Source organism: Armigeres subalbatus, chromosome 3 (assembly GCF_024139115.2).
Source record: "Armigeres subalbatus isolate Guangzhou_Male chromosome 3, GZ_Asu_2, whole genome shotgun sequence".
NCBI lineage: Eukaryota > Metazoa > Arthropoda > Insecta > Diptera > Culicidae > Armigeres > Armigeres subalbatus.
Window position 1 is genome coordinate 77,288,683 of NC_085141.1, and position 25,176 is coordinate 77,313,858.

General features: G+C 40.3%; 1 protein-coding gene across 7 annotated transcripts in view; it reads right to left on the bottom strand.

Moving 5' to 3' along the window:
- Window positions 1-1,465: 1,465 nt before the first annotated feature.
- LOC134224359 (ATP-binding cassette sub-family G member 1) overlaps window positions 1,466-25,176 on the bottom strand; it is a 204,972-nt gene continuing 181,261 nt past the window's right edge. For 6 of the 7 annotated variants that reach the window (XM_062703687.1, XM_062703689.1, XM_062703688.1 and 3 more), the window contains 5 exons: window positions 24,140-24,345; window positions 23,501-24,075; window positions 22,737-23,438; window positions 22,581-22,681; window positions 1,466-3,470 (listed from right to left, as the gene is read on the bottom strand). In XM_062703687.1, the coding sequence (XP_062559671.1) occupies window positions 2,970-3,470; window positions 22,581-22,681; window positions 22,737-23,438; window positions 23,501-24,075; window positions 24,140-24,345 (2,085 nt within the window). In that variant the 3' untranslated portion in view covers window positions 1,466-2,969. Of the gene's footprint in view, window positions 3,471-22,580; window positions 22,682-22,736; window positions 23,439-23,500; window positions 24,076-24,139; window positions 24,346-24,583; window positions 24,728-25,176 lie in introns of those variants that run through there. The other variant, XM_062703692.1, reaches the window with a different exon arrangement.

The window sequence follows — 25,176 nt, forward strand, 5'->3', positions numbered from 1 at the left end:
GGGTCACTCATAAACGATGGTTGAACAAAATTTCATATATTTAAAATCATCACCACATATCATATTTTATTTAATTTCTTTTCTTTAGTGGGTCCGGTGGAGAATATATAGAGTAAAAGAATGTTACATATTAACAAGTTTACTAACTACTGTAAATATTGATGTACATTTGAATTTCACTTATTTTAAAAAGTTGTTTATAACGGCGATTGAAACTAAATGCATATGGTGCAGTTATGACAAGAAATGAAAATGGCTAGTTCCATAGGTTAGACAAGTTACATGTCTACAGGAGGAAACGGATCACGAAAGAACAACACTAGAGAACGGATTGAATATATCTAAGAGCAAAATAAGCCTAAAAATACGGTTCTTCTTTTAGTGCTCTTGTTATCCGACCTGCAGGTTTTCCTTGATGACTCAATATTACCCCTTAGACCTATTGTCACGCCCAATGATGATATGGTAAGTAATCAGTCAATGATTAAGTTATATTCCCCGGCGCCCCCTTTTCCAATACTTGAATTATATTATGCGAATGATGTGTCTAATAAAACAGAGGTATTTCGTGATTCGATGGCAGGTGTCGAATTTACCCCAACTGATAACATAATAATGATGAGATACATGTGAATGTTTATAATTAGAAAAGTAAACTATTTTTCCACAACATACACAAAATGATGTTCAATTATGGATCAGAGATGGATTAAATACTGAAAATCAACAAATTATTGTCGAAAAAGCTTATATACCGATGCCAAAATTTTACATAACTCATCTCCTCAATGATGATCAATGCTAATTGTCTGTTTATTATGACTCTTACACGTCTCCGCCAGTTACAAAATGATTAGAAATACAAGAAATCAAACGTTTATTCAAAGTGTGTCGAAATTCTGTCCGATAATCACTTGAAATCAGAGATTTGAAGTGGTGTCGGTTTTACCCGCAGTGTCGGTTTTACCCACAGTTCCCCTACGTCACAAACCTAAAAGCCCGGAAATGTAGTTGTTTCAACCCTAATGGGCATTCTTCCCAAAGAATCCCGGTGCTGTGTGACACCTCGTGAGTTGTATTATATTAAGTATGAGTTTGGCGTAGACGATGACAATGGTTGTGCAAGAACACGTGGCATATTTCTGAAGTCCTTCATTTCACTGTGTTATGGACTGAACAATGGTGGTTTCCTTGTCATATGACGATTTAGTACTATCCCTTTCAATTCCATCTCTCGAATTGTAACTTTACAAGTACTTATTCCGACCTGGACAGTAGGGCCGATTTCAGTGTCTCGTACTTGACTCATTTTTATCAGTTTTTTATGAGTACTGCATGAACTAGCATTCATGGCTCACACATGACTGTTCACAATTAGGCGACACTTGACAATAGTATCACCGATATAAGTTATACTTATCAAGGTAAGAATTTCTTTCAAAATAATTAAAAAAAATACATCAAATTTCTTTTCTCATACTTATATTAAAAATTGGTGAAATCAAGTTTCATATCACACTAATTCGCAGCTAAAAATCACCAAAAATGTGTATGTGTCTTATTCGCAGTTTATCCTTAGCTCATTGACTCATGTGACCTTTCTATCCCACGCATTAGATACGGACTGTCGTATCGCTATCTGCCATGCATCTCTCCAATGAAAAAAAAAGAACATCATACTGAGAGTGTATAAATTCGAGGGTACTTGCGTGTGCTTGTGTTACTGTTTGTGGGAATAATGGAAAGTGGGACAAAAGCGAATCAATTCACGCACATTCTAAGAGTATCGTACTTTCACAGATTGTTGAGTTTCACTTTGCTCCCCTCTTGAAGAGGTTCTGTGAGTCTCGTTTCGCATAAATACTTTACCGATAACGGTTTCCTTGTTGGATCATTCGAAGTAAACTAATCCTAACCTATTAGTACCACCATCTATTACTAGAAAAATAAGGTTTCGAGGAACAGACAGCTAATTGGATAACGAAAAGTAGAATTCGCCGACATCATTATCAACACGCTTCTTTTTAATTAATACATATCAAGGATTATTGGAAACAATGTCCAATTCACTGTAGCATGCACTGAGATTGAGCGCGTTCTCATTCTGTTCTGTTCGGTAGTGTGGCTCATTTGATTTTATCTCATTGTTACAATTCCTGCCCTTCTCTGATTGTTCTGCTCCCTCTCAACGCACCGAATTTTAGCGCAAAAAGAAACAAAATGCATTTGGTTGATTACTGTGGTTGATTTATCGATTCTTTTTGTTTTTTGTTCGGCAACAAATATTTTGTTGTTTCAATATGCATAGCAATGATTTTCATTCAATTGGTTTTATATCGCCCGTCATTCGAATATCGCGCAATAATTTGCTAAGTTCATCAACGCAGCAGAATATATTTCTGCTGTGTTTGGTTTTTTCTTCATCTAATAGCTATATAATGATGAATATATGTTGAGACTACATAGGAGTTCGTTACAATGCTAGCGTGTGTCTTTCTGTGGGAGGTTTGTTTTTGAGTGTTTCACAGTGTTGAATGTGTTAGGTTTTGAGAATATGTATTTGTAATTGCATGGACCTTTCAAAATTAACATCTTCATCGGTTTTATCGTAAATATGCGTTATAAGAATGACCGGTTTTACCTAACGAGTTTTACTTGGTGGCAGCAATTTCACGTTTTCTTTCATGAAGCGAACATCTTATAATATTGGCTAGAGCATGAATATACATAGGAAACGGTTACATTATTCTAGAAGTTCGAAAATATTTCTTTTGGTTACAATTGGAGTTAGCTTCAAGCGGTCATTCCAATAGCGCGACACTTGAATAATTGAAGTTTCATTCCAACAAATTGGAAACAAATAGAGCTTACGTAAGAATTCCAGAAAATATGATGGAAACTAAGCTTCTATTCTACGGTTATAAAAAATACAACATAGACAAAACATCTTAGTTGGTAAAGTACTACTTTTAACGGATGGAATGCAGTTTCCAGCGCAGCACTAAATAGGCCACGATGCGCAGACCTATGAACAGGCAGAACAGTGCCGTTGCATCGATCCAGTACTCAGCTTTGTCCATCGACATCTCTTCCAGGAACTTCTGCGGGCTCCGGTAGTGGCAGTAGATTTCCGTACACCGTAGCTTTTCCCGGCCCAGTCCGTACACAGAGACCATAGCCCCCTCGAAGCCGTACCGCACGTAGCTCACATACGTTAACCACTGGAGATATTTGGGAATGACGTCGAAGTTGACGAAGAAGCCGGAGAACAGAATGATCGGAATGGTGGACACTGGACCGAGAAAGACACCCGTCTCTACGCTCATTCCGGCGCCGATCAACAGCCCAAGACTTTGCGCGACTAACGACGTCAGGATGCAGATAAGCACGAACATGCCGGCCCTCTTCGGTTCCATCGGTTGAGATGTTAGATAGTAGACAACGATCACGTACACACTGGTGAAGAGTACCTGAAAATAATAGAATAAAACACATTTCAACAACCAGAATAACCTTGTTCTGTCTAGGACATTTAACAAAAATATGTAAAGAAAATTATTAGGCTCTATTAGTGGAATGTCTTCGTCTGTCATAAGATGAGTTTAGTACTATTCCATTAGATTCCAGCACATTATAATCTTTCTTGTTTTTCTTGTTCTTCTTCAATGACTCTACATTCCAGCTGGAACTTGGCCTGCTTTTCAACTTAGTATTCTATTAGCATTTCCTCAAATATTAATTGAAAGCTTTTCTATGCTCGCCATTGCATGAGAATGTATCTTGTGTGGCAAGTACAATGTACAGATGGATGTACTGTCCAGGGTGTCGAGAAAATTTCCAACCCGAAAACATTCTAGGCCGGACCGAGACTCGAACTTCGCCATCTCCGGATTGGCAATCCTACCCCTTTGCTCGCAACACTACTGGAGACCCGTTGTAATCTTTGCAGATACGTATTTCGACCTCAACTATAAGGTCGACTTCAGTGTCTCGTACTTGACTCGACTTGAAGAAAACAAAATAATAACAAATATGTTATACGGATAAACAATTTCTTGTCATGATGTAAATGTGCCAAAATCATAGTTTCAGGTTTAATAAAAGATTTAAAAAATGAAATGCATTGGTTTGAAAAGCTTTGATTTTTCACATTGATTAACGGGTCCTAGTGCAGTCGATATCTGCGCTCACGCATTTCTACACAAAAATTTCAAACTGAAAATTAGGATCCAATATCTGCTGGCTGCACATAAAAATGTATATTAGACCTCTTCATGTTTTCAAAAATTCAACCGGTCAGCCCAGAATCACAATTCTCATGCTAAAATAAGCTTCTTGTAAAATTTTCAGCTAATTCGGATGAAATTTCGAGGTGGCTCAAGTCAAATTAGTGTTTTTGGGCTATTTTCAATTTTGTAAAAAATCCAACAATAGATATAAACGCCGAAAACCATCGCAAAAATCTCTATACGGAAGCTTTTGGTGTGCTCTACACTGCCGCTAATTGCAAGTCGAGCACATTTGTCTTGTGAACATTGCGATTTGTTCCGTTCACGTTTTGACCATGTTAGAGCGATTTTTCGATGTTTTAAGTGCATGACATGATTAAGTCAAGACAAAATTTTCAAAACGACTTATCTGCTTTTGTAAACAAAGATACAATCAATGATTTGACGAATCTGATAGCTCTCTCACGCAAACCAACACCATCAACAAGTAGCGGAATACTTCACCTACCTATTGATGGTGTTGGCACAGACAAACAGACATAACACTCGCCAAATTTCCATCGATCAATGATTTACTGGTCGATTCAAATAATCATCAGTTGGCCAATCGACCACTCGAGGTGCGCGCATCGGATTTGCTTGAGTTTGACGTTTGCTCACTACCGCCATCTGGTCCGTGATTTGCCCAACTAACTGAAATCGGCAGATGTCGTTAGTGTTTGAATGACGATGAATTTGATGAGTGAATGTTCAACGTGTTATGTCTGTTTGTCTGTGGTGTTAGTTTGCGTGGGAGAGCTATCAGATTCGTCAAATCGCCGTTTGAATCTTTGTTCACAAAAACAGATAAGTCGTTTTGAAAATTTTGTCTTGGAGTGTGGACATGATTTAGGGAAGCCTAAAATTCATCAAAGTTTTTAAATTTTTACCCATGAAAATTTTACAGTCGCGATTCGCTGGTTGGGCCACGACCTCGGCCCAACTAACGAATTCGGTTTTTTAGTTGGGTCAACTGACAGCCATTTGAGCACGTGTATTTCGACTTGAACATCACAAATGATGTCCAGTGACGCTCAATCCCGTTTTCCGTGTTTACATTGAATTTTGACGTACGGTTGCTTTTTAGTTGGGCCATGGCCCAACCAGCGGAGGCCCAACTACAAAGTGACCCAAGTATTAAAATCCCAACCAGCAAATCCCGACTGTACCAAGGAAAAGTCGAAAATTGAATTTTTATTTTTGATGACTTAAAAATGCATGAAACGTCGAGATCTGATGCTATGTATTTAAAAAAAAACAATTTTTGATAAAAATCGATTTTTTTTTCTTAGTACATTTTTGGAAGTTTTGGAAAAAAAAATTTCATCGAATTTTAACACCGGACGATACTCAAACGCTATGCAAAATTTGAGCCCCATCGGACATGATTTAGGAGTGCTCATCAAACTTTAATCAAAACTTTTTTTTTTCTCCCAAGTTGGAATTTTTTTTTTAATTTTTTGATGCCAAGGGACTCAAAATGCATGAAACTTTGAGAATTTTTTTTTTCAAATATCGACTGTTTTGGGAACTTGGAGAATTAATTAAAAAAAAAACTCGACTGTTTTGGAACTTCGAAAAATGTTCATATGGCGAAACAATTTTTCATCGAATTTAAAAACCGGACGTCACACAAACATTTCCTAAGCCCTAAAATATGCCCCTATGCAAAATTTTAGCTCCTTCGGACATGATTCAGGAGTGCTAAAAATCTTACTATCAGAATTTTGATTTGTTTGTAACTTTGAAACTTTTTGAGATCAGTTATTGACCGACCCAACTGACCAGCTGAATCGCTGGTTCGAGCGCTTCGAACAACTTTTTCAAGTGCCAGCCAAGCCATCACCACCTCGGCATGATCTGCCTAGGATCCGACGTATAACACGCGGCAATACCGAAGCTCCATCACTGCTAGAGATTCAAACAGCCATCCAAAGCATGAAATCGAATAAAGCCCCAGGGGTCGACCGCATATCAGCCGAGATGCTCAAAGCTGACCCCATGACATCCGCTCAACTACTGCATCGTTTATTTCGTAATATCTGGAACACCGCAACTTTCCCGGTCGACTGCATGCAAGGTATCTTAGTGAAGGTGCCCAAAAAGGGTGACCTGACTGTATGCGATAACTGGTGAGGCATTATGTTGCTGTGTACCGTTCTCCAAGTTCTGTGCAAAATTATCCTAGCCCGGATTCAGGAGAAGATCTATGCGACTCTCCGACGGCAGCAAGCCGGATTCCGTGCCGGAAGATCCTGTGTGGACCATATTGTCACGCTCCGCATCATTCTGGAGCAGGTCAACGAATTCCAAGAGTCCCTTTACTTGGTATTCATTGACTACGAAAAAGCTTTCGACCGTCTCAATCACGAGAATATGTGGAGCACCCTGAGACGCAAGGGGGTTCCTGAGAAAATTATCGGCCTCATCGAAGCACAGTACGAGGCCTTTTCGTGTAGAGTGCTGCACAATGGGGTCCTGTCCGACCCTATCCGGGTCGTAGCTGGTGTGAGGCAAGGATGTATTCTACCACCGTTACAGTTCCTCGTCGTAATCGATGAGATTCTGGTAGATGCGATTGACCGTGAACCAAACCGCGGGATGTTATGGCAGCCTATAACCATGGAGCACCTAAACGACTTCGAATTGGCTGATGACGTTGCACTCCTCGCGCAACAGCGCTCTAATATGCAGAGTAAGCTCAACGACCTTGCCGAGCGCTCCTCTTCGGCAGATTTAGTCATCAACGTCAACAAAACCAAATCGTTGTATGTAAACACGGTGACTCCTTCCAGTTTCACAGTAGCCAGGCAACTAGTGGATAATGTTGAAAGCTTTCAATATCTTGGTAGCCAAATGGCGTCAGATGGCGGTACCAAGATCGACATAGGAGCACGGGTCAAGAAAGCAAGGGCTGCCTTTGCGAGTTTAAGAAATATCTGGAAAAACAGGCAGATAAGTGAACGCACCAAAATACGAATTTTCAACTCTAACGTGAAATCTGTGCTGTTATACGCTAGCGAAACATGGTGTGTATCAGTGGAGAACACTCAACGGCTGCAGGTGTTCAGTAACAGATGCCTGCGGTATATAATTCGGGCCTGGTGGCCTCACAACTGGATCTCAAACAACGAGCTCCATCGTCGTTGTCACCAGAGGGCGATAGCAACAGAAATTCGGGATCGGAAGTGAAGCTGGGTCGACCACACTCTACGTAGGGGCGGAAACGAAATCTGTAAACAAGCATTAGGCTGGAACCCAGCGAGACATCGCAGCAGAGGCAGACCCAGAGGCTCGTGGCGGCGAAGCCTCAATAAAGAAATAAAAGAAGTCGATCGAAATCTAACATGGCAACAGGTTAAAGCGATAGCCGGGCAACGCTCAGGATGGAGATCTTTCAAGTCGGCCCTTTGCACCACCGGAGGTGTACAGGATCCCTAAGTAAAGTAAGTAACAGACGTTGAAGCTGCACTTCTTCTTCTTATTGGTGTTACATCCCCACACTGGGACAGAGCCGCCTCGCAGCTTAGTGTTCATTAAGCACTTCCACAGTTATTAACTGCGAGGTTTCTAAGCCAGTTTACCATTTTTGCATTCGTATATAATGAGGCTAACACGATACTATTTTTATGCCCAGGAAAGTCGAGACAATTTCCAATCCGAAAATTGCCTAGACCGTCATCGGGAATCGATCCCAGCCACCCAGAAAATTATTGCTAGGCAATGTTTATTACACTGAGGTTTATTTTTACGCGGTTATTATTACGCGGTACCGCATGAATTCAAAACACAACGTGTAAAGATCAAGTTACAAAAAATTCAAAATTTTGATAGCAAGATTTTGAGCACCCCTAAATTATGTCCGATGGAGCTCAAATTTTGCATAGGGGCATATTTTAGGGCTTAGGAAATGTTTGCGTAACACCCGGTTCGATGAAAAATTGGTTTCGCCATAAGAATTTTTTTTTCGAAGTCGCAAAACAGTCGATTTTTTTCTCAAAAAATTAATTCTCAAAGTTTCATGCATTTTGAGTCCTTTGGCATCAAAAAAAACAAAAAAAAATGTCTCTTGTGAGAAAAAAAAGTTTTGATTGATTTTGAGCACCCCCTTTTTATCTGTAGGCTGTGACACCACCACATAGCCCACTCTAGATCCATACCAGCGAGTTGAGCATACTGGATGACATTCCCAAATCTTGATTACTATGTCTGAAACTCGATTATGCATATGCACATCATGTGACCCGCAGCTAAGCGGGTACTGATGAAACCAAATTCCCAGCACCGGGCACATAGCCAAACCACAGACAAACAGATATAACACATTGAACATTCACTCATCAAATTCATTGTTATTTAAACACTAACGACATCTGTTGATTTCAGTTAGTTGGGCAAATCACGAGCCATATGGCGGTAGTGAGCAAATTTCAAACTCGAGCAAATCCGTTGCGCGCGCCACTAGTGTCCGATTGGCCAACTAATGATTATTTGAATTGACCAGTGAACGATGGAAATTTGACGAGCGTTATGATCACGGTTGTCAACTGTATCGAACGGAAGATCACTGCGAACGATGCGTTACAATATCCAGCGATTGTCGGCGGAAGGAGTATCGGCTGAGTACCGCCAGAACCTCGACGAACGAATAAGTGCAATCAACGTTAGCGACAACATCAACGATCTGTGGGAGTCGATCCATGGAGCGGTGAGTACAACAGCACGAGAAGTGGTAGGCACTGCACAGAGGCGACCCAGGACGGGTTGGTTCGATGTGGAGTGTCAGAGAGTGACAGACGAGAAGAACGTTGCCAGAAGCTGGATGTTGGTGTTGGGTACCCTATCGAATAGAGGTCGGTACAAGGAAGCAAGGGCAGCCGAAAAACAACCCACCACCCATTAAATAGCTGAAAAACAATAAGGCTGCGGGTAGAGGTGTGCGCCGGTCCGATATACGCCGGCGGCTGCGTTTGTCAGAATTTTGGACGGATAAGGCCATGTTATTACGTTAGCTCAAGATTTTGTTTTTTGCATTTTTTTGGGATATTTTCAAGAATCTTTTGAATTTTGCCGGACAAATTTGAGTTTTCCTAGATATGAATTGCCAAATATCCATAAGATTCCTAAAAAAAACTCATAAAAATTTTAATCAATTACCGAATGATAGAATAAACGTATGTAAATCAAAAGGAAAATGTATTTTTCGGGAACCCACGCACTTGAACTAGTTGGGTCAATAGAATCCAACTCTACTGAGATGGTAATGGTAAGAGTCGTTGTCGGAGCTAGTTGGATCACGAAAAGCCCTTTGGCCCAGATCAGATTCTGATCAAGAAAAATTCAAAGCCGATCAAAGGTCGATGATTTAAGGAAATATTACTGGACTTAGTTACATAAAAAATCCAACTCTGTTAGTGGCCCAAATCGCCATAGAACCATATGCATGAGCATGCAGGGCCTGATTAAGGGGGGGGCCGGGGGGGCCACGGCCCCGGGCCCCCACAAATCTTATGTACCAAAACCAACCTATTTTGTACATTTTGGGGCCCCCACATACTGTCGGCCCCGGGGCCCCCTTCCGGCTAAATCCGGCCCTGAGCATGAGCATGATTGACCGCCCACGGTTGCTACTCCGTTATTGCCAGGTCAGCAGTAATTACACAGGGAACCAACAGATGATGTTTGGGACTAACACCATCCTCAATGTGTAAAAACTGGTGACCCAATATAAAGCAATACCAGCGCCGGCCGTGTCCGAATGCAGGTCAATTAAGGAATGGGTAGGAAAATGTTGACGTGATACTCGCTTTTATGGAAGCCGACGAGTCATCTGCACTTCCACGAGAAATCACTGGGATGTTGGATATATGGGGTAAGGCATGTAGCGGGGTTCGTCTTGGTAAACGATATGCAGTGTATAACGTGTAGTTTGATTATCGTGCACTAATTAGTTCAATTAGGGTAAGACGGTATAATGCGCCCCACCTGGCCAAAACGCCCCCCTTTGATTTCTAGAAAACTATAACTAACTAAGGGTAAAAATCACTTGGTACCTTTAAATATTTGTAAATCCATCATACTATGTGAATCTGGAAGTATTTTTGTATTACATAATGAAAATAATAGCAAAATACAAAAAGTAACAGTTTTGATGTAACTTTTATTGTTTGTTTGCTCAATATTCTGGAACGATGCTAGCATATTGTACGTAAAATTTGCACTGGAATACTCAGTTGGGCAACAAAATAACTTTTCTCAGTGATTAATGTAATATAAAATTGCTTCCATCTTCAAAAATGTAAAGGATTTCGAAAATATGTTTCACTGGTCAAAACGCCCCAGTGTAGGCAGGACAGTATGCCCTTACCAACTGGACACAAGCGCAGCGAGCCTGCAGCAGTTGCTTCCAAATTATATGGAAAATATTAAAATGTAATTCACACCTGCTTGAATGGACTTATGTTGGTTTTTTAATGTCAAGCACATAAGGATTTGTAACCTTTTTATTATGGGATAGAAAAAATAATAATGAAGGGCCATGTAACGTCTCTGGCTAAGGTGGGGCGTATTGCCCAGGCACTTTTTGAAATCCATTTTTTACGACTTTTCAAAAAAGCCTTATTACGTGGTATCTGTAATATTTTTATATGACTACTCACGGGCAATGCATTTGCGACTTCTTGCACTACCAAATAACACAAAGTTTGCATGAATTGCGATGAAAAGTAAAAAGTTATCATAGGTGTTGCCTTAGGGGGGGCGTATTATACCGTCTTACCCTACTGACCGCACCAAGTAGAACAAAACTTCCGTGATCTCGAGACCGTTCTGTTTTGAACAAACACGTTCGATCGAGCACTTAATTATTTGAATAACTTTCGGCACAAAGCAGAACAAAAACCCGTGGTCTCGAAACCGTTCTACTTTTAAACAAACACTTTCTATCGCACACTAATTAATTTAAAAAGTCTTTTATCTTTATTATCCCGCGACAACGAAAAAAAAAAAACTAACACAATGCAGGTTCGGTGGCTTCTGCATACTAGGTAATGCGCTTCTACGACCGAATCTTCGCGCACTAATAAACTTTATAAACTTTCAATTATTAACTGGATTATCCCGCAGAGTAAATATCGCATAATGTAAGCTAATTTACTATAGCATACCGAGAAACGCGCAACTACGACCGAACTCACGCGCACTTTAACACGATCTTTCAAACACTATTCCAATTATTACCAGTAGGTGGTACACATTTTTGCCTTTCTCGTATACTAAGTATACGTAAAGGCTATATGTTCACTCCAAAAACAAACTTTTTATAGAAGGCTCGGAGACCCATAGTGTTATATACCAATCGACTCAGCTCGACGAATTGAGGTGATGTCTGTGTGTGTGTGTGCGTGTGTGTGTGTGTATGTGCGCACCAAAAGAGCAAAAAGTTTAGCTCACTTTTTTGCACTTACCCTCAACCAATTTACTCGCAACAGGTTGCATTCGACGCAGTATACTGCCCCATTGTTTTCTATTGAAAATTGGCCGATTCGGACTATGGGCTTAGAAGTTATGGCCAAAATACTTTTCCTCATAAAAAAGCGCGTAAAAAAGTCTAGCTCACTTTAAATGCACTTACCCTAAACGGATTCCCTCACAGCAGGCTGCGTTCGACGCAGTATCTTGCTCCATTGTTTCCTATTGAAAATTGGACGGATCGAACTATGGGCTTGGTAGTTATGGCCAAAATACTTTTTCTCAGAAAAAAGGGCGTAAAAAAATCTAGCTCACTTTTAATGCACTTACCCTGAACCGATTTCCTCGCAACAGGTTGCATTAGACGCAGAATCTTGTCCCATTATTTCCTATTGAAAATTGGCCCAAACGGACGATGGGCTTAGAAGTAATGCCCAAAATACTATTTTTTTACCGCACGAGAAAGGCGTCATCACCGCTAGGTGGATTAATCTGGGTTTTTTTATGCCATTCTGTAAATTAAAATTCTGGTTATCATATTTTTTTCAAAAAAAAAGCTTAAAATGACAGTCCTTGTAATAATTGATTTAATAGAATGTAAATTTTGATAATAGTGATGTTATGTTGCTAAAACTCGAGGATTCATGGAAGATTCTTGAAACAAATTGTTAGGATAATTATAATAGTCTGCTGGAATATCTGACGCATACCTATATGAAAACTTATGGCATATTAAAATATTTATAAAATTGTGAATACCTGTACTTTTAGAAAATATAGGGCATAAGTAAGAACCGTTTAAAAATGGATTTTAAAATATAAAAATAAGAAATTAGAGGCGACCACATGAAAGCTACCATACCCGGAGAAACTCGTTCACTTACAAATGGGCATCCTTCCCCGTCGTCTCCCTCTGATAGAAGAAAAATTCACCCATCTTGTGAGAATAAGTCGATGCACTCATTTTAGTGAGCAAACCTGCTCACCCTCAAAAACGGGTAAATTCCCAAGCAGAGAGAAAGAGATAGCAAACAAAAAGCAAAGTAAACGACTTTCTCCGGATAGCACATACAATCTTTGTCCGGTGGTATCTTGTTATAAAAAGTCAAATGACTGTCAAGGAGAAGGCTCTTTTTTATCACAAGGTACCATCTCTACGTGACCATTTGAAGTGAATTGTATGAAAATGTGATAATACACATTTAATGTTATCAGAAATGGCGTCTTTTATTTTATGTTTCTGCATTTCACTAAAAGTAGGTGAATTCAAGACAATTTTCTACTCAAAAGTTAGCTACACAAATCAAGACCAAATTTGAGCTACACGCTCGTCATTTTCGGGAAGAAATGGTTGCGAGGCCAATAAAGCTGCATCACTTGATAGAAATACATGAAATATCATAAGTTCACTACATACCTGGATGGAAACTTTTTTATTAGAACTGGGCAATATATACAAACCAATTGCCGGAAGTAAAAACAAAGCGTGAGGTCGTCCTAGTTGCGGTATTGCAGTATTTCGGAATTTTCGAACTACTTGAATCCATCAACAGGAAGGTTTCTTAAATATTTTCTCACTTCACAGCACAGCTTTTTCTTTAATTTAAATTTATCGTTTGATTGAAAAACGGAGATTTTTTTTTCGCAGAGGAAAAACACGTCCACTATCTAAGGCAGCTTGCTACGATCCCCCTTAAGCTTCCGCTTCATTTCTCAAATCGCCATAGAACCATATGCGTATATAAAGTACAGAGGGCTTTCAGAAATAATTGAAAAATTATTTATGAAGTGCATTGCGATCATTTTTTATTTTACCCCCGTCACTTTTCTCAAATCTCTCAGCATTGCTCTGCTAACTTCCCAGAATATTTTGTGAATAGTAAAAACATACCACGCAATTTCCAATCCTAATTCAAAAAATCAAATTAAAATCCGATTCAAATCCAATCCAAATTCAATCCAAATCCAATCTAAATCAAATCCATTTGGAATCGAATCCAAATTTAATCCAAATACTATCCAATCTAAACCCAATCCAAATACCGTAATCCAATGCAAATCCAAATCCAATCCAAATCCAATCCAAATCAAATCCAAAGCCAATCAAAATTTAAGCCAAATCCAATCCAAACACGATTCGAATTGAATCTTAATCCAAATCAAATTCAATCCAAAATCCAATTCAAACCCAATCCAAAGATTTAATCCATTCCAAAAATATTTCAAATCCAATCCGAATCCAAATTAAATTCAAATTAATTCTAAATCCATTACAAATTCGATCCGAATCCAATTTCAATACAACCCAAATAGGAACCAAAACTAATCCAGTTTCAAATCCCATCTTAATCTGTTCAATCCAAACTCAATTCAAACCCAATCCAAAACTATTCAAATCCGGTCGGAAAACATCGCAAATCCGATCCTAATCCAAATCCATTACAAATCCCATCCAAAACCATTTCGATTCCAATCCAAATCAAATTCAAATCCAATCTATATTCAATTAATCCAATTTAAATCCGATTTAAATCAAATACAAAACTAATCCAATTTCATTACCAATTCAATCCACGTGCAATCTAAATCAATTCTAATTCAAATCCAATACAAAATTATTCCCATTCCAAACCAAATCCGGTTCAAATCAAATCCCAGTTCAATGTTAATTCAATCCAAATCTCATTCGAATTCGATCCAATCCGAATCCATTCCGAGTAACTTACAAAGCGAATCCGAAACCAAAACAAATTTAAATTCATTTCAAATCCAAAATAGCATCCAAAACCAAATTCCTTCCAAATCCCTTTCAAATCCTAATAAAAAAAATCCTATCCTATCCTGTTCCTATCCAAATCTAATCTAAATTCAATCCAAATCAAATACAAATGTAATCCGAACCTATTCCGTGAACATTACAAACCCAATTCGAATTCAATGCCAAATTTGTTTCAAATCCAATGAATGAATGTAACAAATCCAATTCTAATCCGAATCCAACAAATACCATCCAAATCCGATCAATATCCCATCCAACCGTTCTATATCAAATTCAAATCCAATCCAAATTAGACATGATTACAATCCGAAAAAAATTCATACTTAATCCGTTCTAAAATTAGAATTAAATCTATCTATCGCTCTCCCGTAATGTGATATATTAATTTTCATAATAAGAAATCCAAATGATCTTTTTTTAACCTTTAGTTCTATTACTTCAAAATTCATGTGAAATCCAAAACGCTTCTTTTTTTTCTTGGAAGTCGTACTGCTGCTACAAAATCTATCTTTTATTGAATAGGAATCCAAATGTACATATTTCCAATTCTTTCCATACATTGAATAGGAATCAAATGTTCCAATTTCCATCTTTATCTTTTCATCGAATAGGAATCCAAATGTACCTATTTTTATTTTTTTCATTCATTGAATAGGAGTTCAAATGTTCCTATGTAAACCTTTATCTATCCATTGAAAAGGAATCTAAATGTTCCTATTTCCATCTTTATTCTTTACTTCACTATAACATTGAACATTACAAAACTTTATACCCGGGAGCTTCCACTGCGCAAATTGTCGTGACGCTGATCGGCGAAATCGAGCTATTTGGCTGGTAATCCAGATATCCAGCCAATCCACAAAACGGAACGCGTGCTTTCGCTTCAGAATCGCCAACAGAATGGAGATGTGGTCAGGGATGCCAGATACATTTTTATAAGTCTGTATCAATCTCAGCAAAATGTCTGTATTTGTCTGTATAGAGTTTAGAACACACAGGAATTAGACAATTATTGAAAAACAGTGCACTTTTGAAAACGTAGAATATCGAAGTTACAATAATCAAAAAGTCATTGTAATACTTAGTCGAGTCAAGTACGAGATACTGAAGACAAGTAAGCTTTGCGCTTTCGAACAAAATACCTTTGGCTTACTAACGGAATCTTTTAAGATTTCGGAATCCCAAAAGAATATCCTTTATACAGAATGAGAATAAAAATTCAACTCCACTCGGTATTCCAATAGTATTGCTTTCGAAAGTAAAGTCCAAAATAATTTCGTTCAGCAGCCCAATAAGGTTCCGTTATAGGAAACCCAAAAGAACTCTGTTTTGGAAGCCTATAAAAATTTCGTTCAGAAATATAGAAGAATTACTTCCAGAATCCCAAATCATTTCGTTCGGAAACCCAGAGAAGGACTCATTTGGATTTACGAACCGAGTTTTGTTTTGGTTTTCTGGACGGAGCTTTTCTTCGTAACTTTATTAGAATAATTTTTAAGTTCAGTACAAAGTTCATCACTTAAAGAAGAACTGAACGGAGCTTCTTGGCTTTCGGAAAGAACTCTTCTGGGTTTTTAAGCGATTCCTTTTGCAGTTCCGAGCAAAATCCTTTCAAGGCTTCGGTAGGAAATCGCTCAAGTATTCTAATGAGAATCCCTTGTTCAAAAGCAGAAAAAGATTCCGTTCAGAAGCCCAGAATGCTCCTATCGAAAGTCTAGAAGTATTTCTTTGGAAAGTCCTGAAGGATTCCGTTCGGAAGACCAAAAGTATTCCATTCGTGATTAAAAAAAGATTATGTTCAGAATCCCATCAGAATTCCGTTGGAAGATTCCTTTCGTAAGCCCAAAAGAATTTCGTTCGAAAACTCGAAGGGATTCCGTTAGTAAACCCAGGAGGATTACGTTCGGAAGTTCACATAATTCTGTACAGAAATCCGTACGAACGGATGTCTTTTGGGCACCGTAATGGAATTCTTTTTGAGCTTTTGAAAGGGATCATTTTGTGTTTCAGAATGAATGAATTTTGGACTTCTGAATGGAATCTTTTTATGTTTCATAAAGGAATTAAAGAATCTATACGTTAGAAATTCTAATTGGATTTTTTTGGAAACCCAAAAGGAACCCCGTTCAGAAGCCTCAAAGGCTCCGCTCGGAAATACAAAATGTTACCGATTGGAAACTTTATAAAAATCCTTACGAAATCCCATAACAATTTTGTTTTGAAACCCAAAATGTTTTAATGGTTAACAGGATTCTGTTTGGCTGCCCAAATTTTTCGAAAACTGAATGTCTGTAAAAGTCTGTAACTTTAATCAAAAGTCTGTATAATGTCTGTAATGTGTAGTCTCACTTGCACCGTCTGTTTGTTTAATTGTCCGTACATGACTTCGGAAGCAGTGTTATCAGTTTTCATTTATTCTAGTCTGACTACACATACAACGACAAACAAACAACAAAAATATTTTCCCCTTGAAAAAGGCACAATCCCCATGTCGAAACGTTGGGTGAATAATAAACTCGTTGTAATAATTGTAAGACTGAGAAGCTGTTCAACAAATATAATTAAAACGTACAGTAGATCCATAATCAGGAAAAATGTTCGTATTGCCCATAAGAAATACTTGGGAGATTCCATTGGCCGAAAGCTACATACAGCCTTACTGACAATTTGGCCGAAAAAGCCGTGTTTTCTAACAGGTCGTTTGGCTGAATAGGTTATCAATCCGAAAATGTCGTTTGGCTGAAATGATCGTTTACAGAAGAATCCATTTGGCCCAAAATGTAATTTAGCCCGACGGGTCATACGGCCAAATGTCAATGACTAATTACATTTACTCTCTACCTTTTGAATTTGATACTGGCCTTTAAGCCAAAAGTCATCTAGCCAAATTCCATTTTACCGATTTGAACGTCCTTCCGAAACTGTTATCAGGTAATATCGCAGAAAATGCATGTTTGGCTAATTTGCAGAAAGGACATTTTCGGTTCTAATGGTTCTTTCTGACAGACGGCATTTTCGAGCAAATGATCTATTCGTTCAAACGACATTTTCGGCGAAACAGCATTTTCAACCAAATAACCTGTTAGGGCATACAACCTTTTCGGTCAAATGGCCAGTTCGGCGGAATGTCCTTTCGGCTGTATGTCGCTGTCGGCCAAACTACATTTTCGGGTAAACCATTTTTAACCTAATAAGAATTTTGGATAAACGTTGAAATCGGCTTAATAGAACTTGGCTAAATGGCTTTTGACTTAAAGGTCATTATCGATTTATCGAGATTATGGACTATTAAAATATAACGTCCACTACTTCTTGAGATTTCTAGACGCTCCCTCTCCCCTCTGTAACGCTTTTTTGCCTACCTTGTTACCGGCGGGTAACTTTTGTATACTTTTTGTTAATTCGAGCGTGATGAAGATTTTGTCAGATTTATTTTTTTTAACGGTGGGTTTAAAGTCTTGCGTTGGGTGCTCGAAACGCAAGCCAAAAGAATGAGCGCCTTGCCCAGTGCGAAACAACATTTAAAGGCGGAAGGATGGAACGCATGCTTTCGGTGGGCAAATGAGTACCAGGCTGCAGCAACGAAAAATCGAAAGCAACTGAGAGGAGTGTGTCTTCTGGCTTTGATGGAACGAGAGGTTTTTTTTTCATGTAAAGTCGTGAAATAGAAAGTGGTTTGCATTGACCTAAATAACGAGGTGGTGAATCTCTAAGCCCCGAATTATTGGTTGGGCACTTCGTCGCCTGTCTAGAATCGTGTGCCGCATCCGTATTATCTTCCGGCACATAGCCGGATTCCCGCCGTACGTTTCAACGAGTTGCTACCGGCATAACAACCCATCGAGATCCTCTGCGTCCAAGCCGCTTTGGGCCCTATTGTCGCCCGGCCACCTGCTGACCAATTTCTCGTCCGGCCGTTCGTCAGCCACATTACCAACGCATCGCAGCCCATCGGCAGTTCTGTCGCCAGGCCACCTGCTGGCCAATTCTTCGTCCGGCCGTTCGTTAGCCACATTACCAACGCCTAACAGCCCGTCGGAAGTGTTGTCGCCCGGCCACCTGCTGGCCAATTCTCCGTCCGGCCGTTCGTCGGCCACATCACCGTCGCATCGCAGCCCGTAGGCTGTATACTCATCGGTAGCCATCGGCCACCCCTTCGTTCAGCCGTCGTTAACCGCGGAATCGTCCAGCTTCCGACCAACTACCTACCCGCATCGTAGCACGTTTGCAATACCACCGACCGGCAACAGAACGCTATTGGTCCTTCTGCAACAACCCGTCGTCTGTTGCACCGTGCCGCCACTCGTTTTCGACACTGAAACCCATTCGTTGGCTGCATCATTCCCCGAATTCCCTCGGGGTGAACCTTCGATCGGCAGCCCACCGGCTACGTAACCGCCGGCCTTCGTGTCGGCTGTTTCCTCTCGTGACCACCCGACCACCGCATCATTACCAACCACCTGTAAGTTTTTTTGGTATTAAAAACCTCCAAACAGATTATTGAATTCCATGCTTAGGTCCGTCACGCTCCCGAAAACCTCCCCACACCAGTGACCCTGAGACCCGGAATAAAAGAGGCCTTCTGCGCCCACCCCAGACGGCTGCCGTGGCTAGACCAGCAGCTAGGGGTTTAGGCCAGTTCCCTTCTGGAACTGAGCGGTTTCGGGGCCATAAAATTAGAGTCTTACAACCTAGTATATGTACTGTCACAAAATATATTTACAGATGTATTTCACGTTCGGTCAATGAAATTCCTCAGGAATTTTCTGTAGAAATCAAAAGAAAATCCTAAAAAAAACTTCGAACAATTTTCCTTTAAACCAAAAGAAGTTTTTGTTGAAATATACGTTTTGAACTTTCTTTCACGGAAATTCTGAGAAGTTTTCCGTGGGAATTCAGGAAAATTGTTCATAAAAGTTCCAGAAAGTTTCCCGTGAAAACTTCTTGGAGTCTCCTGCGGGTATTCAAAGAATTTTTATGTTTTGACGTTGGCTATGCCAAACTAGCCATCTTTATTAATCTATACTGAGAAAACCAACAATAAAACATCCCTTCTACCAGTCGCAATCTCCTACAATAATGAAGAACTTTTTGTGTAAATTTCGAAGAATACTCAACAGAAACTTAACAGGAACTTTCCATGGATATTCCGAATATTTTCCTATAGAAATTTGGAACATGTTTTCGTGAAAATTCTGAAGAGATTTGCATGTAGGATCCGAAATATTTTTCGCTAAAATTCCAGACAATTTTCCTTGAGAATTCCAAATTTTAAAATAGTTCCCGTGGAAAATTTTAAAATATTTTCCAAATGAAAATTCTTTAAAAAAAACTCAAAGAACTTTCTGGGGAAGTTCATTAGATTTTTTTTCGGCGGAATTTAAAAGAATCTCCCGTTAATGTCTTGAAAATGGTCAACATGACCAATTCAGCTGAACGACTTAATTCGGCCGAACGTCCTTTGAGGCCAAACGGCCCTTTCTGCCAAACGACCATATCGGCCAATTGAGCTATTCGACCACCCGTTTTTTTCAGCCAAAGGAACTGTTCGACCAAATGACTTCCAGCCTTGTGGCCTTCGGTCAAATGGCTTTCTGCCGAACGATACTTTTCCGTTCAAAATTATATTTCAACGAGAAATTCTTTAGATTTCAATGGGAAACTCTTCGCAATTTCCACTCGAAGTTTTTCTTAGTTTTCACGAGAGCTTTTCGAAATTACAACGAAAAATTGTATGAAGGTTTCAAGGAAATCATTGGTATTTTACAAAAAATTCGTAAAAGTGACGTTGTATGTTTCAATAAGGAAATTCTACGGAAATTCCAATTCGAAACATTCACTGCAAATTCCGCGGACTTCTTTAAATTTCGATTGGCGTGGATAATTATAGATCAGCGGCGTGAAGAATTTTAAACGGTGGCGCGCCGATACAAAAATGTCGGCGGCGGCGCACACCTCTAGCTGCGGGGAAGGACCAGCCCCCGGCTGAACTCAAACATGGCAGTGAGCAGCTTTATGAAGTTTTGCACCATATTATGTCGAAAATATGCGAAGACATGGAATTGCCTGCTAGCTGGTTGGACGGCCTCATTTTCCCTCTCTTCAAGAAAGGGTACAGACTGGAGTGCGCAAATTACCAAGGAATAACCCTTCTTAATTCGGCCTACAAAATTATGTCCCGTATTCTGTTTAACAGATTAAGACCGCTTGAAGAGTACTTCGTCGGCGAATACCAAGCAGGTTTTCGTGAGGGCCGATCAACGACGGATCAAATGTTTACCCTGAGACAAATCCTTGATAAATTCCGGGAGTACAACTTGCAGACACATCATCTGTTTATTGATTTCAAGGCGGCCTACGATTCAGTGAAACAAAATGAATTACGGCAAATTATGCTTGACCATGGTTTTCCGGCGAAACTGATACGGCTGATTCGTATAACGTTAGACGGATCGAAATCGAGTGTAAGGGTTGCGAATAAAATATCGACCTTAATATCTTAGATGGATTGAAACAGGGTGATGCACTCTCGAATCTACTGTTAAATATAGCGCTCAAGGGTGTGATTAGGAGAGCTGGTGTGCATAGAAGCGGTATCACAAGATCGCATATGCTCCTGGGATTTGCGGACGATATCGATGTTATCGGGATTGATCGCCGTGCCGTGGAAGAGGCTTTTGTGCCTTTTAAGAGGAAGACAGCGAGGATTGGTCTCACGATCAATACCAGCAAAACGAAGTACATGGTCGCTGGCAATCAACGTGGGTTCATTAGTTGTAGTGGAAGCGAAATGGTGCTGGATGGTGAAAAATTTGATGTGGTGGAAGACCACAGACGTTACCATTAGTGACGTGCGATAATGATGTTACCCGCGAGGTGAAAAGGCGTATTGCAGCTGCAAATAGGGCTTATTACGGACTTCGTAACCAGCTTAAGTCCCGTAGTCTGCAAACGAAACAAAATTCGCGCTGTATACGACTCTGATTCTTCCGGTGGCTTCATACGGTCATGAAACATGGACGTTAAAGTAGGCTGATCGGAGAGCTTTCGGAGCGTTTGAGCGTAACGTGCTGCGGACAATACTTGGCGGTAAACAGGAGAACGGTATCTGGTGACGTCGAATGAATCACGAGTTGTACCAGTTGTATAAAGGGCTGAATATTGTTAAGCTTATCCAATATGGTAGACTACGGTAGGCTGGTTGTTCGTATGCCAGAAGAACGTCAAGCGAAGATAATATTTAGTAGAGAACCCGGAAAAGGCCGCAGGCTTCGTGGAAAGCCGCGTACACGATTGATTTTTGCAGTTGACGAGGACCTGAGTGCGACTGGAAGCGATTGCCCCAGGATCGAGTCCAGTGGAGAAGGATACTCCATTTGGCGTGTGTTCATCGAAGAGCTGTTCATAAAGTATCAAGTAAGTATTACGATAGAAAATAAGCAATAGCAATAACAAATATATTTTAAGTATTTTGATACATCATATGATTTTCCGGTATATCGATATTTTTATTCCAATATATCGGTGAGATCAATACTTTGATTCGATTATCGAATCGAATCAAATATCGATATTTTGAAGTATCGGAACGTCTCTACGTCAACCACGAATACAGGTGGATTAAGCGTGGATTGAGAGTCTCTCTAAAAAGAGTATACTATCGACTACACGGTTAGAAAAAAGTACCTAATTTTAGGTACTTTTTTTCTCTTGCATCTCCTTCCCTCTTCCCTTTGTTGTCATAAAATGAAGAGCAAAACCACTGAACAAGGGCATTAAAGTGTGGGAACCCAACGTTGAGTAATCTCATGTTTACAAAAGTTGAGTAAAATTTACCTAACTTTTGGTTAGTTTCTATTTAAAATTAAGTATATTTTACTTAATATTAAGTGAATTTTACTTAATTTCAAGAAAAAGTTATCTAATTTTGGGTTCTTACACTGAACCCCCGATTTGAGTGAAAAGTACCTAATATTAGGTACTTTTTTCTAACCGTGTACAGGACCCTAATTAGCTAATACTGGAGAAATTTTAAATTGAGAATTCCTTTTTACATGACTTACTTGAAATGGAAGATCAGCTACGGTTTTCGCAAAGTAGAAGGACTTTAACGAGTACCAATAGTTAAGATGCTCTCTCACAAAAACGGCCATTTCGGTTGGAACTAGAAAGATTGAATTTAGAATTTGCAAAAAAAATACATCTCTTCAAACACTTACACGTCAGAATGGTTGGCATCATCGCGGTGAACATGGTGAACATGGTGGTAAAGAATATACACCCGGCGTTGCTCATAATTTTGGCCGCATCGTTACCAATATCGTAGTAGATCATGCCGATGATTGCCCCAACCACCACGTGCGATACCAGCCGCATCTGGGTTAACGTTTGATCTCGCATAATTGTGATGAACGTTCGCTTCAACAGGATCCAGAACTGCATCCAACCGGACGTGGGAAAGCCGGTCATCTTTTTCGGCACTTCAATGCTCACACTTTCGGTCGAATCTAACAACGAGGTGGTGCAGGTTGGTTTGGACGATGCCGAAGTAGGCCCGCCGGTGGTTGTTCCCCCTCCCTCGACGGTGCCTTTCCCCGCACTGGTTCCACCGACCGTATCATCTGCCGTTTTACTACTGCTAATGATGACTGACGTCGAAAACTTGCTCTCATTGTTCAGGGGTTCGATATTGATGGTCGTAAACTCAACGGCGGAAGGTTTCACCAGGTCGTCTTCCCCTGCCCCCAGTGACAGAACTGTCACGATTTTCTCCGTCTGTTGGTCATTGGATAGCGGTAGATTAATTTGCGATGTGGTTGGCGCTAATACAGGTTGATTGTAGTTGTTGCACTTGCCATTGGCAACCGCAGTGACTAGCTTGCTGTTCCAGTCTCCGTGCTCGCCGCAAGCCACTTCCATCACTGAAAAGAATCGGATGACAATCAAAATCGATGTAATTAAATTTAAGTGCGATATAACCTACCATAATTGGCGGGATTGTGATAGCTGGGGCACTCCAGCCCAATCGATGCCAGGAACGACACCAATCCATTCACCCTGCCCTGATAGATGCACTGTCCCTCAGCCAGAACGTACAAATTGTCGAACATTTCGAATATTCTAGCCGAAGGTTGATGGATTGTACAGACAATGGTGCGGCCCCCTCGAGCCAGCGATTTGAGCAGGTGGATCAACTGGGAACAGGTGGCACTGTCTAGGCCGCTTGTCGGTTCGTCGAAAAACATTACAGGTGGGTTATTTACTAATTCTAACGCGATTGACAGCCGTTTGCGTTGGCCCCCGGACAGGTTAAGCGCCAGGGTACTAGCCGCATCTATCAGCCCCAGGGATTCGATAATTTCTTCGACGATTTCTTTCTTCAGATCGAGGGAGATGTCCTTGCCTAGTTTAAGGTTGGCCGACACCATCATCGCCTCTCGTACGGTCAAGTACGGCAGTAATCGGTCGTCCTGCATAATGTAGCAAGACAGCTTGCGAAACTTTCGCAGGTTTCGCTCCTTTCCGTTGATCAACACCGACCCTATCAGGTTTGAGGTTCTGCATTGGATGTTTGGGAATTAAACGTATGGAAGAATGAAGGAATAGATCGAATATATCTTACTTGTAGCCGGCAAGGATATTCATGAGCGTGCTTTTGCCGGCCCCGGACGGACCCATGATGGCGGTAAGTTCCCCAGACCGAAACTTGCCATTGATGCCTTTGAGAATCGTTTTGTAGCTCCGTTTGTGACCCTCGGACACTGAGTAGGCCAACTCATTGAACTCAATGTCTATTGGGGGCCGCTTTGGTAGGTGTGTTAACGAGGCCTGTGAAATAGAAATGAAATTTTCCGCATTTCATTCGATTATCGATTTACAATCCACACAATGCCCGCGTGCTGCTAGATAAGCCTCCGGGTAATCCCATTCGGTTAGTTAGAATGGACACGATAAGCAAAGCTCAGATTGACCATTGAATGGAAAGATTGATTTGTTCCGGTTGCTTTACATCGTCATTATCAGGTGTCAATCTTAGCTCTATGCGATATCGATATGTAGTTATTACCAGCAACCTAATGAAAGATGTAGACATCAGGGGGCCTGGAAATGCGGGAGCACCGCTTTGGGTCGTTTGTTGCAACGAGAAATCCATCAGAAGGGACGCGTAGTTTTTGCTTTGTTTAAATCTTCTAAATTTGTTTTCGCTGTATTCGCTGCAAAGGTTACTTGGACGGAATTACAATACCAATATAAGGCCCTCATATCAACATAAATATCGAAAATATAATCAATGCTCCTGATGGTATTGCTCATGACCTGATCAAGGTAAATAGACTACGTTAGGACTATGTAGATACCAGAGGCGCATCCACGTATCGAGTCGTGAGTAGGACAAATAGGAAATGCCGATTTTGCAACAGTTCTGGTATTAACAGCGATTCGCATAAATTCGCAGGTGTTTCAAGACTTTCATATCACTTACATCCGTTGACACAAATTGTATTAATCACTGGAAGCAAGGCACTCATCAACAGTCGAGATCAGTTCTGTCCTCGTTCTTGTGAATGCTGGAGGGAAAAGCAAGGTTAATTGGGACACCTTGTACTTAAGAAAGGAGCAGAGAACTCTACGTCCTCTCATCGGTGCCACGGGATGTTT